We start from the raw sequence: 17137 nt of genomic DNA, 5'->3' as shown, positions 1-17137 counted from the left end.
AACAAATAGATTCATATATCCATATATTAAAAATTAATGGAGCCTCACTCAACTTTTGTTGCTCGAACCTCACCCATGTTAAAATTTTATAATTTTTTACCAGTTATATAAATTAAAGGGAAAAAGGACAAAATTATTCCTCTACTTTGAAAGAATAATTAAATATATCATTCGTCATGCTTTGGGGTCAAATTTGCTATCGCTGTCATTCTTTGGGTCCAAATTTACTCCTCTACTTTAAAAAATCAGCTAAATATACCCTTCATCATACTTTGAGGTCAAATTAATCCTTGATTTCATACTTTGGGTCATAGTTACCCTTATTGTTAAGAAACTTTCACCTGTATCCTTTTTTTTTTTTTAAAAGTCCAAATCAACGTTAAATTACTCATTTTTAAAAATAAATCACACCATAATATAATTCATCCAATCTGACTTAAAAAATACACAAGCAAATATACCCTTTGTTTGATTTTGTTGGCCGAATTTTTTCAGCGAACAAAAATACTTCCTTTTCAATGTGCAACACTGGTAGGTTGCTTACAAATGAACAAAACGTAAAATGAAATAGGATAACGTGGAAGCATGAACTAGAGAAAATGTCTGTTACAAACTTTGCTCTTGTTCGATTATATTTAAATTTCAAAATTTGGTATACAGTTCTATATGCATCTAGATTTTAGAATCGGTGAATAAATTTTATAAGTAAATGACATATGCAAATTTTGTATAGATTTAAGTTGCATATAAAGAAATATGAATGAAGAGATGTCACGATTGATACATAGGGAGACCTCTTAACCATCCGGAGAAATATTCAATAGGGCTAATCTATTGCATTTAACCATCAAATTTCATTTTCCATGAGCTCTTGCACATACATGAACCGAGAGATAGATATATTTCTTTGTGCTTACACAGATGCATATCAATTTTTCATGAGGTATGCACGGATAAATATCTAGTGGCTTAATTTCATTGGAAAAATTTAATCAACAAAACTGAAGGGGATATATTTATTTGTGTCTTTTTTGTGGCTCGAGTTGAATCGTATTGATTAGATTGAGGTGTATTTTTATTTTTTTTAAATGAAACATTTAACGTTGATTTGAGCTTTTCTATTACGAAATAATATATATAAAAAATTTCTTAAATGCGAGGGTAAATTTGAGCCCAAAGTATGATGAAAGATATATTTAATTAATTTTTTAAAGTAGAGAGATAAATTTGACCTAAGTATAATAAAGAAGATAAATTCAATCTCAATATATGACGAAAAATATATTTAGCTAATTTTTCTACATAGAAAAATAAATTTGATCCTTCTCCATAAATTAAAATACTCCATGGTTTACCTTGAGATCCACATGTCACATAAAGGAAAAAATCACATCAAATAGGTTGGCCAACAAGTACTTCCATCACAACAGGCAGTTCAACTTAGGAATTTAATACTTTATTTTATTGCCACACTGATTTGACATTTTTATTAAAAATTTATTTGAGGTTTATTTATTAAATAAAATTAAATATATTTTAAAATTTAAATGGAAACAATGATTTTTATAGTCATTTAATGATGGAAAAATATTTTAAAAATAATAAAAGGCATTTTTGGAGAAAAATAAGAGGCCGTTGGATGAAGATCAGGAACAGTTAATGTTGGGAATTTGACGGCGATCCTTAAACCTCTCTCTTCTCCTCAGACAACCTTTGGAAGCCCAGAAAGAGAAGAAGAAAAAAGAAGAAAAGAAGTTTGAGGTGTGGCAAAAGGGTTCGTTTCTTTTTATTCTTGATCCGAACCCTTGTTGTTACTTTTCTCCAAATTTCTTTCAAAAATCAAAAGTTTGAATCTTTTTCTATTTTGATGAAAGTGGGTGGTTCAGATTTTTGAATGGAAGAAATGGAGATGGATAGCATTGAATGTGTATCATCATCAATGGATGGTGTTGATGATGAAGAGATCCATGCATCTCATCAGTACCCAAAGCCCAATAATAATGTTGGAATTGTCCCTACTAGTGTACATGAATTGCTTGAGTGCCCCGTTTGTACCAATTCTATGTACCCACCGATTCATCAGGTTCATTTTTCTTTATTATTTTTTACATTTATTTCCAAATTTGTTGTTGGGTTTTGATTGATTCAGATTATTGAGTATTGGAATTGAGAGTAGTAGTTGTTGTTGTTGTTGTTATCTTTTTGTTCCTGTGTTAGAGGGATTTTGGTGCTTGAGGGGAAAAATGAAGTCTTTTGTGTAATTTAATTAAGTCGTGGAGACAACCTTTTGCAGAAATGTAGGGTAAGGTTGCGTGCAATAGTCATAGCGGGAGCTTTGGTGCATCATGCTACCCTTTTTAGTTAATTTGGAGATGACAAAGAATGTAGAAATGAATTCTAGTTTTTTCGTTTATAGGATCTTCTGATTTTGTCAGGGTAAGTCTGTGGTTTCAATTCAACGTAATTGAGGGATTGGATGCCACTGGTAGAGTATGTTAAGGGTTGATCTCTTGCTGTTAGAATGCGAACTTCATTTGTGAAAAATCTATTAACTAATTAATAGGGTAGAAGGCTAGTAGGTAGTAGAGTGTTGTCTCTCTTATCCGTGCTTATAGTAGTCGTAGTATTTTTCCTGTACTTTTTTATCCTTTGATTTCTATTACTATCTACATTCTACTGTCTCTTGTACTTCGGTTATCACTCTATTTTGGTTGTACTTACCGTTCCTTTTTCAGAATTATTTATCATGCTTCGATTGTCTTTTGCAATGATTCTTCACTTTCATTTTTTTTCTTTTTTCTCGATCTGCTCTGATATGATTTACCTTGAGCCGAAGGTCTATCGGAAACAACCTTTCTACCTCCCAAGGTAGGGGTAAGGTTTGCGTACACTCTGTCCTTGGGTATGTTGTTGTTGTTATGTAAATGGATAACGAAGAAATGGAGTTGAATTCAGTAGGTTGATTTGTGCTCTTACGGCTTAATTACTTGAAAGCTGGCTACTTGGGGACTTTCATGGGCTCGTTTTGGCTCTCTAGAGGGTTCAGGGGAAGTTTTAAAGACAGACGGAAGCATGATACAATGATTATGTTAGCAAGGTTAATGGAATAATCTACTGTTATTTGGTTGACTTTTTAACCAATTGTAGAAGGCGGAAAAGTTGTTGAAGATGACTGCAGACAATGTTGTGCTTTTCTTATTGAATCCACTGTTTACGGTTGACTTTTTTGGTGACTAACAGAAGCTGATTCTTAGAGTGAGAGTTTCGCGATTTGGTTGCATTAAAATTTGACTAATAGAAGAACGATATGCTGCTTGTGGAATCCGCAGATCGTCATTATTGTGTTTCGGCAGTGGTTCAAATATATATGAGGAATGAATTTGGTAACCCAAAAGACAATGTTTGCTCTAGGTAATGGAGACTTAATATTACAGCACTATGGGGAGATGCACTTAATTCTATGCTCTTTCCTACTTCAGGTCATAGAAGGACTTATGTTGGACTATTGAGTGGATTAAACTACTTCATTGGGCAATGTCTTGATCTTGAATTGTCCTTCCTAGGTCATGAATTTGGAATCCGATTATATGATGCTATCATGAATATCTCATTGTTTATCAAGGAAGCTGGTAAGGTTATCTAAAAAGACCTTTGCATGAAGGTATATTGAACAAGTTGAGCGTAGAAATAAAATTTGAAGCCAGTCCAGAATTTGGTGGTGTAGATTACTTACCAAGTCATGTTCTTGTAACTTATTTTGGAGTTCATTTTGCTGTTGATTTAGCTTGGGCTGCCTGAGAATTTTGGAGTAGATTAAATTGGTGTAGCCAAATTCTATAGTGTTTGCATACTGACTGGGATGGTCAGGATAAAAGTAATGTGGTCATTTGGTTTCAAGCAGGATATCTGAAAATAGAACTATAATGAGGGATAATTATTCATTGGATTGTAACTTGATGTCCCATAGTTACTAGTATTATGAAATAATAACAACATATTATGATATCCAACCTTTTGATATAACATTCAGTTAAATTTTTGATGTGACCCCCTGGATTCAAAGATCAACTTTTGCGAAATTGAGTGTTCCTAAAGGGTAAACTGATGAATTTCCCTTGAACAAATCACTCGATAATAAGGAATTAGAGAGTTGATAAGAGAGAATTGGAAGAGAAACTGTAATTCTTACTACTCAAGCTTCATTACAACTGAATCTAAAAAGTAGCTAATAAAGGAAACAGAAAACAAAAGCAGGAAACTGGAGGAAAAGTTAGTTATAACTGTTTCCCGGATCGCTTGTATTCCACGTGCCTAACTAACTTTCGACTAATTAACTAATTCCTCACTTGATTAAGTTAATCGCCTCCCCATCACTCCACCCTGAAAACAATCCACGTCCTCAAGGATTGAAGTGAGGGTACTGTTGAGTAAATTTCACGATTTCCATCCAAGAACTATCTTCAGGTGCTGCATTCAACCGCTTGACCAGGACTTGAGTACCAATTCAGCCCCTCGTTTGAAAGAGTCTTCTATCAAGAATAGCTTCAGGCACTAGCAAGATGTGACCTGAATCAGTGTGAACAACAGGAAGTGTAGGAGTAGCAACATTATGACAAGCTTCTCAAGTCCTGTGCTTGTCAGCTTGCATCTTCATCCTATTTTGAGCTTGGCTTAAATGAAACTTCAAACATCTGATAGTGGCTTCCCTAGCCTGTAAGCTTCTATCAACCACATCCAATTGAGAATCAAAGGGTAAGTAAGGGAGCAAGGGAGGTGGCTTTTGGCCAAAAACAACTTCATAAGGGGTCATGTGGATAGAGGAGTGGTAGGAGGTGTTATACCACCATTCAGCAATTGACAACCAATGCGGCCAATCTTTAGGTTTATCAAAGGTCATGCACCTCATAGGACTCCAAACACCTGCTGACAACCTCAGTTTGACCATTAGTCCGACTATGGTATGCAGAAGAAGTTAGTAAGGAAACCTTCTGTAGTTTGAATAACTACTGCCAAAACTTGCTTACAAAAATAGGATCCCTGTCTGAAACAATAGATTTTGGCATTCCATGCAATTCGAAGACACCATCAATGAACAATTGAGCAACATCTAGTGCTGAATAAGGATGTTTAAGACAAGGATGTGAGCAGCCTTACTGAGTCTGTCAACCACCACAAAAATAGCTTCCTTGCCAATAGCTTTAGGAAGTCCCTCGATGGAATCCATAGAGAGGTCTTGCCAAACCTTGTCAGGGATGGGAAGAGGCTGCAATAGGCTAGGGTGGGGCAACATTCTCACCCTTGCACCTTTGGAAAGTGTCACACTCTGTGACAAAAGAATAAACCTCCCGTTGCATTTTCTTCCCATAGAATTCTTGCTTTAAACTATGCAATGTAGCATTGATATTAGAATGACCACTAAGTGAGCTTTCATGAAATAAGCAATAAGTTGCTTCCTCAAATTAGCATCAGCTTTCCTTTTGTGCTCAAAATACCAGCAACAACAACAACAACAAACGCAATGTATTCCCACGAAGTTTGTGGGGTGTGGGGAGGGTAAAATGTACGCAGTCCATACCGCTACCTCCGAAGAAGTAGAGAGGCTGTTTCCGATAGACCCCCGGCTCAAGATAAAGAATAGTAAACAAGAGCGTAATGAAACATGAAGCAGGATGGATGGCATAACATAAATAAGGAATAAGACATAATAAAATAGAAATTAGAGCAATACGAAATAAGATAAATAAGCACAATATGAAATAAGGGATAAGAAACAGGACATTTGAAATAGGACACCCACCTAGTAGCAACATACACTCATAGACCAAAGACACCCACCACACCCAAACCCTCCTGTCTAGGAGTTCCTACCTATGGACACAGTCCTAGGATTACTAACCCAACTACTTGCTACAACCCACGCACTCATCCTAGCCTTCTACCCTTATCCGCGAACTAATAATAAGGTTTGGTACACTTAGTTGCTTGGATGTTCTTTATAAGAGACTGCAAGTGAGGATGAGTGATCCATGATTCTTGACCTCCTCAAGTAATGATGATTGCAAACCTGAGATGCTGCACATCTGTATTATTTCCTCCTACCTAGATAGTGTATCAGCTATGTTCTCATTCCCCTTCTTATACAATATAGAGTAGTCATAACTAAGAGGTTTCACCAACCACTTCTGTTGACTAGGAGTTGTAATTCTTTGCCCCAAAAGGAATTTTAAATTTTGATGATCTGTTTTGATGCAAAAGTGTCTACCTAACAAGTAGGGTCGCCACTTTTGAACAACTAACACTAGTGCTAGCAACTCCCTCTCATACATGGATAGAGCCTTGATTTTGGGGGATAAACCTTTGCTAAAAAATGCTATAGGCATGTAGTTTTGTGCTAGCACAATACCAATACCATCTCTTGAAGCATCTGTTTCTATGGTAAATTCCTGAGAAAAATCAAGAAAGGCCAAAACTGGTGCAGTGGTTAAGGCCATCTTAAGTTTGTCAGATGGTGCAACTGCCTCTGGTGTCCATGTAAAGCCACTCTTCTTCGGTAAATCATGAAAGGGTCTGGTAATGAGGCCATATCCCTGTATGAACCTTCTATAGTATCCAGTGAGGCCAAGAAACCCCCTTAACCCTTCAAAATTCTTTGGCCGATGCCAGTCCAAAACAACTTCCACCTTAAGTTTGTCCATAGCTACACCCTCTGCAAATATCACATGGCCAAGATAGTCTATCCTTGTAAATCCAAAATCACACTTGTACTTATTCACAAGCAAGACATTCTCCTTTAAGATACTGAAAGCTGACTCAAGATGTGCCAAGTGAGACTTAGTGGAATATAGATCAATATATCATCAAAGAAGACTAAAATAAATTTTCTAAGGTGGTCATGAAATATCTTATTCATAAGGCTCTGGAAAGTGGAAGGAGCATTAGTTAAGCCAAAAGGCATTACTAAAAACTCATAATGACTATTTTGTGTTCTAAAAGCAGTTTTAGGAATGTCAGGCCCATACATCCTAATTTGATGGTAGCCGGACCTAAAATCTAGCTTAGAGAAATACCTTGCACCATGTAGTTCATCCAGTAGCTCTTCTATGACAGGTATATGGAATTTATCTTTCACCGTGTAGCTGTTTAACTCTCTGTAGTCCACACACAACCTCCATGATCCATCTTTCCTTTTGACCATCACAATTGGAGAAGAATAGGGACTAGTACTATCTCTGATGACACCAGAAGTGAGCATTTCATCAACTAGCGTCTCAATTTCATATTTTTGGACTGCAGGATATCTACATAGACTGATGTTAACAAGTGAAGTGCCCTCTCGGAGAATGGTCATGACTCCTACAAGGAGGTAGGTCTGTAGAAGGGTCAAACAAGCTTTCATAACTGTCTAGAACCAATTGGAACCCAGAAGATTCCAAGTCATCTACCACTCTCCTTGTAAAGAATACAAACTAGCCTCCATGGTACCTTCATTTTGTAGGAAGAGACCTAGAGACATCATACACTATTCAGCAGGTTGAGCCAAAAGCTTATCCATTCTTCGTGAGGAGATCTTTTTGACTGCTGGAGGTTGAACCAGACCAAGTGATATCTTCTTGCCTTGAACATTGAATTCCATTTTAAGCTGCTTAAAATTCCACATTATATCACCAAGAGTAATGCGCCACTGTATCCCAAAACCATAATACAACCTCCAGTAGGTAGTATCAACTTATCAGAGTTGAAAGTCACACCCTGCATCTTCCACTCTGCCTTCTTGCAGATGTTGTGACTCTGCGTCTTTTTACCATCTGCTACTGACACATTAAAGGGGCTGATTGCAGTTAAGGCACATCCTAATTTCTTGGCAGTGCTGAGGTCCAAGAAATTATGGGTACTGCCAGTATCAATGAGAACTTGAACAACCTTCCCTTGATGGATATAGTCACTCTCATGGTCCTGAAATCGTGACCTCCACACATGGCATGCATTGAAACCCTTGGTAGCATTGACCCCTCTGAATTAGTCTCCAAACCCTGGTTCATGATTGTCAAAAGCTCAGCAGGATCAATCAGCTCAGATTCATTTTCTTCCACTTCTACTGGGGTATCTTGTTCACCAACTTCCAAACAAAATAACTAAATAACTGCCTCTTCTTTTCACGCACATGTCCAAAGCTGTACTTTTCATCACAATTGAAGCACAATCCATTACTCCTTTCATCCATTTCTCCTAGACTTAACAGTCTAGGATGTCTGTAACTTGGTTTGGAACTTCCAACAACCGAATTAGCTTGTTTGGAAGGAAGAATTTGTTTAGAATAAGAAGAAGATGATATTACAGAATTAGGAAATTTAGGAGGATTTCTGGAGTAGCTAGAATAGCACCATGTGTAAAAACTTGTTTCTGCACTACAAGTGTTTATTCTTGCATCCTAGCCAAACTTATGGCCTTAGCTAAAGTTCTAGGACTCAACATTTTTACTGGCAAGCCAGTTTCAGGTTTCAATCCTCTAATGAAACAACTAACCACATAATGCTCAGAAAGATAAACTCTGGTGAGCAATTCATCAAAAAGATCCACATATTCTTGAACAGAACTAGTCTGTCTCAAGTCTCTCAAATCAGTCATAGGATCATCAAAAAGTTCAGATCCAAACCTAGCAAGCAACCTACGTATTCACTCCACCTTGGACAATCTTTGCTTCATAAAAGATTGATGCCACTGCAAGGCTTTCCCTTCCATTCTACAAGAAGCTAATTTCACCTTTAGACCTACCAGGTGTTTTATCCACCTCAAAGAATTGCTCACACTGCACAACCAGTCCTTTAATCCATCACCATCGAATTTAGGAAACTCTACCTTATAGTTTTGAGTGGGTGACTGATAATCGTCATGCCTAGGTGGGTTAGCCGCTGGAGCTAAATCAGGTACAACTGTAGCTGGCTACCTTTCTCCTCTTGCAGCTCCATTGCCCATGAACATCCTCTTGATTTCATTCATGGCTTGTGTGACTTTAGCATCCATCATTTGCCTCAGATCCGGCACAGAATTTACAACAGTCTCCATGGAACCTTTTAGGTTATCGACTTCTTTACGCAGCTCCTGCATACGAGTGTTGTGATCTCCCATCGAAAATGGTCCAAGAATGTGCTGGCTGTGATACCTATGATGTGACCTAGATTTAAAGATCAACTTTTGGAAAATTAGGTGTTCCTAAAGGGTAAACTGATGAATCACCCTTGAACAGATCACTCAATAATAAGGAATTAGGGAGTTGATGAGAGAGCATTGGAAGAGAAATTGTAATTCTTAATTTCTTATTACTCAAGCTTCATTACAATTGAATCTAAAACATAGCTAATAAAGGAAACAAAAACAGGAAACAGGAAACTGGAGGGGAAGTTTGTTATAACTTTTTCCCGGATTGTGCGTAGTCCACGCGCGTAACTACCTTTTGAACTAGTAACCAATTTTCGACTAATTAACTAATTCCTCACTTGATTAAGCTAATCGGTGCCCCATCACTCTAGTACATTTGAATTGGGCATATAACAATTTTGGCCTTAAGATAAGCAAATGCAAAAATTATAAGATCTTCCTTACCATTGAATAGTAATCCGACATTGGAGGGATTACAGGTCTAAACTTTAGTCCAAAGTTAAAGTTTATCACAGAAGACGGGCTAATTTTTATCCCACTTTAATCCACCCCTTTAAAGGCTATGGAGCGAATCTTAAAGCATATAAAAATAAAAAGGAGGGCATCCAAGGGCAGTGTTATCAATTGTGCTCGCCACGTTGCCAATGGCGAATGGCGAGGAGAGGCGAGGCATAGTCGCCACCAACCTACGAAAGGCGATGCCTAGGCGAGTTTGGCGACATGGTGAGGCGAGGTGATAATGGCATTGGTTTTTTTTTTTTTTTGAAAAAAATTAGGATTTTAGGAATAAAAAAGGTAATTGTTGGGCTCATTTGCCTATTTTGGTTCAACTATCTTACTTGCTTGGTGACTGCGATTGTGACCTAAGGCAAGTCATTAGTGCGACTGTGATTCCGACGACCAGCGGCGGCTACTCTGGTAACTGGTAAGTACTCCGGCGGCATGGTTTCTCTTATTCTTTTTCTTCTTTCTTCTTCTTCTTACTCCGGCGGTTCAACTGGTAGTTTGGTACTGATTTCTTATTTTTCACTTCTGTTATTCTCCTCCTTCTATTTCTTTCACTTTCTCTTCTTTTTCTACACACTGTATTTATCTACTATCTATTTTTAATTTTTGACTTGAAATATTTCCTAATATATTAGTGCTATTGAAATTTTGATCATTATATATGCAATTAATTGTTTTAATTTTTTTGTAATAATTGTCACCGCACTTTCAAAAGGCGATCGCCTCGCCGTATGGCAAGGCGGGGCCTTTTGGCCTCTTATCGCCTTTCGCCGTCCAAAACACTTCCCAAGGTTGTGGTCAATGAAGTGGGTTAAGAATCATGAGGTCTCAAGTTTAAACCCTAGAGGGTGATTACTATAAGTTTAAACCCTAGGGGGTGATTACTATCTATCTATCCAGGCCTTGGTTGAAAGAGTTACCAGTAGGCCTTGATTGAAAGAGTTATCGGTACCTGTGCTGGTGGGAGGTAGTAGGTACCCATAAAACTAGTCGAGGTACGCAAGTTGGCCTGGACACTGCGGTTATTAAAAAGAAAAGAAATAAAAAACATAGAAAGGAGAGAAAAAGAACACTTTGATAATCATTTATGCATGTTTAATGATTAAAATCTTGAAAAAAATTGAAGTTACTTAGTGGTCATGCATTGCTGAATAAGGTGTAGGCCTGCTCCCTGATTGAGGGTAGATAATCAAATATGACCTTCCAGAAAATAGTCGATGCCACTAGGGATTATTTAATCTGAAAGTAAATGTGTCCTTTTCGAGTAAATTATCTGATGTCTCCTCTTCAGAACTGGTTTATACCTATTTATCAAAAAGAAAAAGAAAAATGGATAATGCCTTGTGTCTCTAGAAGCTAGGAATTATGTAACAGAAAATGGACATTTGCTTTTCTTTTCATTTTAGTGAGTAGCAGTTAAGTCATTTAGATACATTCTTGGGGATATATTTCAGGTGACTCCTGTTGATTACATTATTCTTCACCGCACATTACGATCAAACGGATGAGCACAATTTTCACATCATCTATTCTGAATGAACCAATTATATGTATGTGATAGTGATAGTTTCGGAACATGGCGTTTTACATAATACTGTTTTACATAATACTGAACAAATTTATTCTTCTGTAAAGATCAGATGGTTGGCCTTCCAAAGAAATAGAGAAAAAGCAAAATAATAATTCTAATGGATCTTTTCATGCCTGAAATATTCTCTCTGCCTAAATTTGGGAGTCGTCTGTTCTCCTAACACTAAGGGCTCGTTTGGTACAATGGATAAGGCATAACTAATCTTGGGATTAATTTTAGGATGAGTTTATCCCATGTTTGGTTGGGATAAATTCGCGGGATAAATTATTCCAGGATTGTGGTGTTTTCTTTAATCCCACATTGAGGGTGGAATAACAATCTTGGGATAACTTATCCCAGGATTATTAATCCTGGGATAACTTGTTCCCCAACCAAATAAGCCCTAAGTGCTACTGTTTCTCTTTGGAATTTTGTCTGATTGCCATGTGAAGACTTAGAATATTGCGTCTTAGAGCTACATCAGATAGACGGGAGGTGTATCTGCCAAGAGAATGTTGTGTTGTATAACTACTGAGGGATGAATGTTGATATTTGCTTCCTCCTTTTGCCAAGTTTTCTCTCATCTAAGCATATCTTCTGGATGGTTCTCCTTGATACATGAACTCTTTGTAGATGTGCTTAAAAATTTTCCGTTTTCTTTTTTTGATAAAGAAAAAAAAATCTTTGGGATAAAGTAGACGCACGTAAAATACCTTGATGCAAAACTGGATAGATCAACTGATAAACTTAAATCCATTTCAAGATTCATATTGTTCATTTAGTCTTTGAAATTCTACTCCATTTAAATGAGGTCTGTTGAAAATTTGTCTGTTTTGCAGTGTCACAATGGGCACACGCTTTGTTCTACCTGCAAAACAAGGGTGCACAATAGATGTCCGACGTGCAGACAAGAGCTCGGTGATATAAGGTGTTTAGCGCTAGAGAAGGTTGCAGAGTCACTTGAACTGCCTTGCAAATATTTTTCTTTGGGGTGTCCAGCAATATTCCCATATTACAGCAAACTCAAGCATGAGACATTGTGCAATTTTAGACCATACAGTTGCCCATACGCTGGATCAGAGTGCTCAGTGACAGGGGACATCCCTTATTTGGTTACGCATTTAAGAGATGACCACAAAGTGGATATGCACACGGGATGCACGTTCAACCATCGTTATGTGAAGTCTAATCCCCGTGAAGTAGAAAATGCGACATGGATGTTGACGGTAACTTCAGCATCTTCTTATATTATTGGAATTAAGTCATAGCTAGCATCAAATAATATTTTTGTTTGTTTCTGTCTAATAATTGATGTTGTTGCGGTTTAAGTTCACACAAACCACCCTAGTGCTATAAAAATGAACTTGCAACAAGTATATGGATGAATTATTGACAAGGGAACAGTTGGATGCCAAAATATCCCATGTTGTTTTTAATGTTTTTGGAACACCTGCTTTTATTTCGTAGTCCAAATGTCCTCTCTTTTTTCCTTTTGTTTTGTCATAACATCCTGGATTTTCATATTTAGTAGGAAAAAAAAATGCTTGTCCTCTAGTCTCCTTTTCTTAGTAGGTAATCTTTACTTTTGATGCATCCATTTTGAGCATATTTGAAATCATTCTATTGAAAGGTTAAAATATTCTGATTCAATTATGTTCAGAGTTTATTGCGATAATGAAGAACATATAATTCACCTTATGGCCATTGTAGTCTGTCCTGTCATTTCCAATCTGTTTTGGAAAAGTTTCTGTCTTCAAATAAAAAACAAGAATGCCTCTTATAGTGTCAAAAGATGCGTAGAACATTTTACTTCGGCAGATTCTAATAAATATGAGATAGGGTAGGATGAGTTTTTGAGGCATGCTTTGTTTGAGTTTTGCCTAGAGTCTCTTGATTGAGTTTTAGAGTCACTGGGTGTCTGTGCCTGCATTCTGTACAATGTATGTATGTATGTGTGCACACAATTTTTTTTCCCACCTTCCAAGACTGGGATTAGGAAATATTTGTATCTCGTTCATGCTTTTGTTGATGTATCAAAGTGTATTCTCACAGCAACTTCATCGAAGTAGTGTATTTTAACAGAGAGACTCTTCTTGCTCCTTTATCAGGTCTTCCACTGTTTTGGGCAGTATTTCTGTCTCCATTTTGAGGCCTTCCAGCTTGGCATGGCCCCTGTTTATATGGCATTTTTACGATTCATGGGTGATGAAACTGATGCACGCAATTACAGCTACAGTCTAGAGGTAGGAGGAAATGGTAGAAAGCTTATATGGGAAGGTACCCCAAGAAGTATCAGAGATAGCCATCGTAAGGTCAGGGACAGTCATGATGGTCTTATAATCCAGCGTAACATGGCACTTTTCTTTTCTGGTGGTGACCGGAAAGAGCTGAAACTTCGTGTCACTGGAAGGATATGGAAGGAGCAGCAAAATCCAGATGGTGGTGTGTGCATACCAAATTTATGTAGCTAGTTCGTTTTCTTTCTTTTTTGGGTGATTTAATTTTTACAACTTCCCCTTTAATTTTTACAACTTCCCCTTTTTTGTTGTTGGATGTTATGTGCATGTAGGTGTGTAAGACAGCACTATTTTTGTATCTAAGAATTCGTGCTCTGACCATGTACTAGGATGCTACATATACCTTTTTAGTCGTTCTATCAATTGTTTATAACCATTTTACTATTGTGTTTTGATGCTCTCTTCCTGAAACACAGATGGCTTTGATATACTGAACCCCATTTGCCGGATACACGGGGCCAAGTGCACATATAGCTCGATTTTGGGGCCACCATTTAAACAATAAATAGCTGCAATATAGTTCTTTTCTTTTTGCAAGTTTAATGATGTAACCAACGTTGCATTAGTTTGCGTCTGATGTTTGGAATACTGGTTGTAAAAATCAAACTTCAACATTTTTGCTTGACGTTTGGCTAGCCTAGGCTGGACTTTCGTCAATCATGCTTTAAGTTTCGCTTGCTGTTGTCAAACTTCAAAATGTATATTTGAAAATGCTGACATAGGTATTCGAAATTGAAAGTAGTTTCTTTCAAGTCTGAGCTACCTTTATTCCTACCAATATTTGCATGTTTTTCTAACAATACTCACTTGATTTAAAATTTAATTTTTTTATATGGAAATTCAAGACTCACTTCTAGAAGCTTGCAATAATAATAATTGTAATGCTGAACACCAGGGGTGGAGCTAGCAAGAATCCAGGGGTTCATTTGAACCCCTTCGACCAAAAATAACATTGTTTATATGTGGTTAAAATTATTTTTTTATGTATATATAATAGATGTTGAATCCTCCTCGATCACTTCGTGTGTTTACTTTTTATATTCTAACCCCTAAATAAAAAGTTCTAGCTCTACTACTGCTGAACACCCTCAACTTGATACGAATACTAAGGTTTTCAAAAGTTGGTGGAGCTTTATATGACGCTTTACAAAATAGATTGCCTATGCAATTTTTTCCTAATCCGGTGAAGCCCCATAGAGCTGAGTTGGTGAGATTTTACTTTTATGCGCCGGTGTTAAGTCACTTGAAAGATAATTAAATGTAATTGTAACCTTCTAGTAACCTGAAAATCATAACATGTTACTTCCTATAATGATAATATAAAAATTATTTATACTAGTACAACTGTACAAGTATAAGATAAATCCATTCACTAATCCTAGTCAAGAATGACTCCTGCTGCCAAAAGTGCAACGATTTGTAAAAGTTGCTTTATAGATAATAATTTTGAGATTTGATAAGTTGGTCTGCCAACTTGTTTATCACGACTACTTTTGTCGAGGTGCATTGGTCTTCCACTATGAAATAAATCAATGCTATCAACTATGAAATAAGAAAATTCGAAGTACGTACTGGTTCATGAAGCAAGAGAATTTAATGAATGTTGTGGACATATATCCACCAATGTCAGATATGTGTACACTTGGGGGTTCGAGGGTGGCAACGGTGGAATGGTCAAGGGGTTGGAGGCATTGGATGAGTTGGGAAAAGATAATGAAATTGGATTGTTAGAATTTATGACATTTGTTTTTCTTGTTTTTGTAAGAAGTCATTTTCCTCTTTTTTTTTTTTTGTTTTTGCAAGAAGAGAAAATATTTTTCATAAAGTTTAACCAACCAAATATGAAAAATTTGAAAAAAAAAAATTGACAAATATTTTTCTCACCATCAAACTCACATATATCTATGTGTACACTTTTCTTGTACCATGTATTTTATAAGTCCAATATTATATAATTTTCACCGCATTAGATTAACACACTTGTCAAGCAGTGCAGACAATAACCATGATTAATTACATAATAAGTTTTCAAAACTTTAAAAATAAAATATAATTTGAATAAAATATAACAGAAGATAATTTAACAAAAATAAAAAGGGGTCTTTACCCAAATTGCCTTTAAAATTTACTATTTACTCTTCCTAGTCGATATACATAGATTATATACTAATAATATATGATTATGCATATATTATACATTTGTCAACTATTTTAAATTAATGATGTTGAGTGGGCATATAACTATTTAGCTTAATTCTTCTAAATAAAAGCACATGGATAAAGTTGAACGGGTCATAACCCAATTCATTTTTAGTTCATTTCAATTCAATTCATTTGAACATAAGTAATTTTTTGAGCTAATTTTGGCTAGACTCATTGATTGACTAAGATTATTTTGATTTATCAAAATCCAACCCAACCCCCCTTTTGACACCCTATTATAGGCCATCTAAAATGAAAAGGTAGAAGGGAATTTCCTACATATAAATTTGGATGAAAAGTTTGGGCTGATATTCACTTTCTTTTTTCACTCTTAACTCGTGATTAGTGAATCATGCGGTATTTGCAATCAACATCATACTCTAAACAAAAAGTTGGCATATCTCAAGCTCTAAACTAAAGTTGGCATATCTTTTTCTTTTTTATCCCCAACAATAACATGTTGTTTGCAATATAATTTAATTCATGAAAAAAACTTCAACCACAAATAAAATACGAAAAAACAAGAATATTTATTGATGAACATGCGGGGACAAATCTATTACTCTCATGATTCTTCACTCTTGAATTTCTTCATAATTTGATGACCATTAGTAGCATATTTATCGAATGTATGAGGATTTGAATTTGATAGGAATTTTCTCCATAATTCGAGGACCATTAGTAGCATATTTCTCAAACATAGGAAGATTTGAATTTGATCTCCATAAAGGGAGTATTTAAATTTTTTAGATCTCGCATTTAATTATCAAGAAGAGAGAGTTTTGATCTCTTTTGTGAATATTCCATGAGTTTATAAAAGTTTGGAGATATTCGAGATGTTTGATCTCTTTATGAATATCCCGTGAATTTGTGGTATATTGGAGATGCATCGTTAAGGGAATATGTTATCCTTTAAATAGGCATTAATTAGGATTTAGGGTAAAGTAACCTCCAAGTTAGGCTTAGGGTAAAGTAGCCTCCAAGAACTCCACTGAAATTGAGATTCGTCTTGTAAAGTCTCACAAAATTTAGATGTACAAATTTTTCCTACCTCAAGATTTATCGGAGTATAGACCTGATGAAACTCAAAGACAAAGCTTGAAGTAATTTTCATCAATTTTATAACTCCAAATTTGTAGATTTAATTTGTGAGAGAAAAGATGAAGAACAGATGTTGAGATACTCCATCGATGGAATCTAGAGAGCATCTGATCACAAAAGAAGGAAGAAGGAAGAAAAAAATACTATTTTATTGAACCACAGAGAGAAAATAGAATTATAAAGAAAGGGAAAAATATGAGCTTTCTTAATTATGTATCACTTAGAAAACCCTATATATACACATAAAAAGAGAATTAATTGCTCCTGATGCTATATACTAACAGCTGTCACCAGCTAATGACGG

The 17137-nt window shown here is 36.1% G+C and overlaps 1 protein-coding gene across 1 annotated transcript; it reads left to right on the top strand.

Moving 5' to 3' along the window:
• Positions 1-1635: 1635 nt before the first annotated feature.
• LOC107873426 (E3 ubiquitin-protein ligase SINAT5) lies at positions 1636-13911 on the top strand. Its single transcript, XM_016720278.2, has 3 exons — positions 1636-2083; positions 12073-12459; positions 13342-13911. Exons 1-3 carry the CDS (start codon positions 1895-1897, stop codon positions 13702-13704), a joined length of 939 nt encoding a protein of 312 aa, XP_016575764.1. The 5' UTR covers positions 1636-1894; the 3' UTR covers positions 13705-13911.
• Positions 13912-17137: the final 3226 nt, after the last annotated feature.

Source organism: Capsicum annuum, chromosome 6 (assembly GCF_002878395.1).
Source record: "Capsicum annuum cultivar UCD-10X-F1 chromosome 6, UCD10Xv1.1, whole genome shotgun sequence".
NCBI lineage: Eukaryota > Viridiplantae > Streptophyta > Magnoliopsida > Solanales > Solanaceae > Capsicum > Capsicum annuum.
Note: the sequence above shows the minus strand (reverse complement) of the source record. Positions and strands in the feature narration are given on the sequence as shown.

Coding starts and splice junctions, on each gene's coding strand:
- LOC107873426 (XM_016720278.2), top strand. CDS start 1,895: ATGGAAGAAATGGAGATGGATAGCATTGAATGTGTATCATCATCAATG. Junction 2,084..12,072: donor TGTACCCACCGATTCATCAG/GTTCATTTTTCT, acceptor TCTGTTTTGCAG/TGTCACAATGGGCACACGCT. Junction 12,460..13,341: donor ATGCGACATGGATGTTGACG/GTAACTTCAGCA, acceptor CTCCTTTATCAG/GTCTTCCACTGTTTTGGGCA.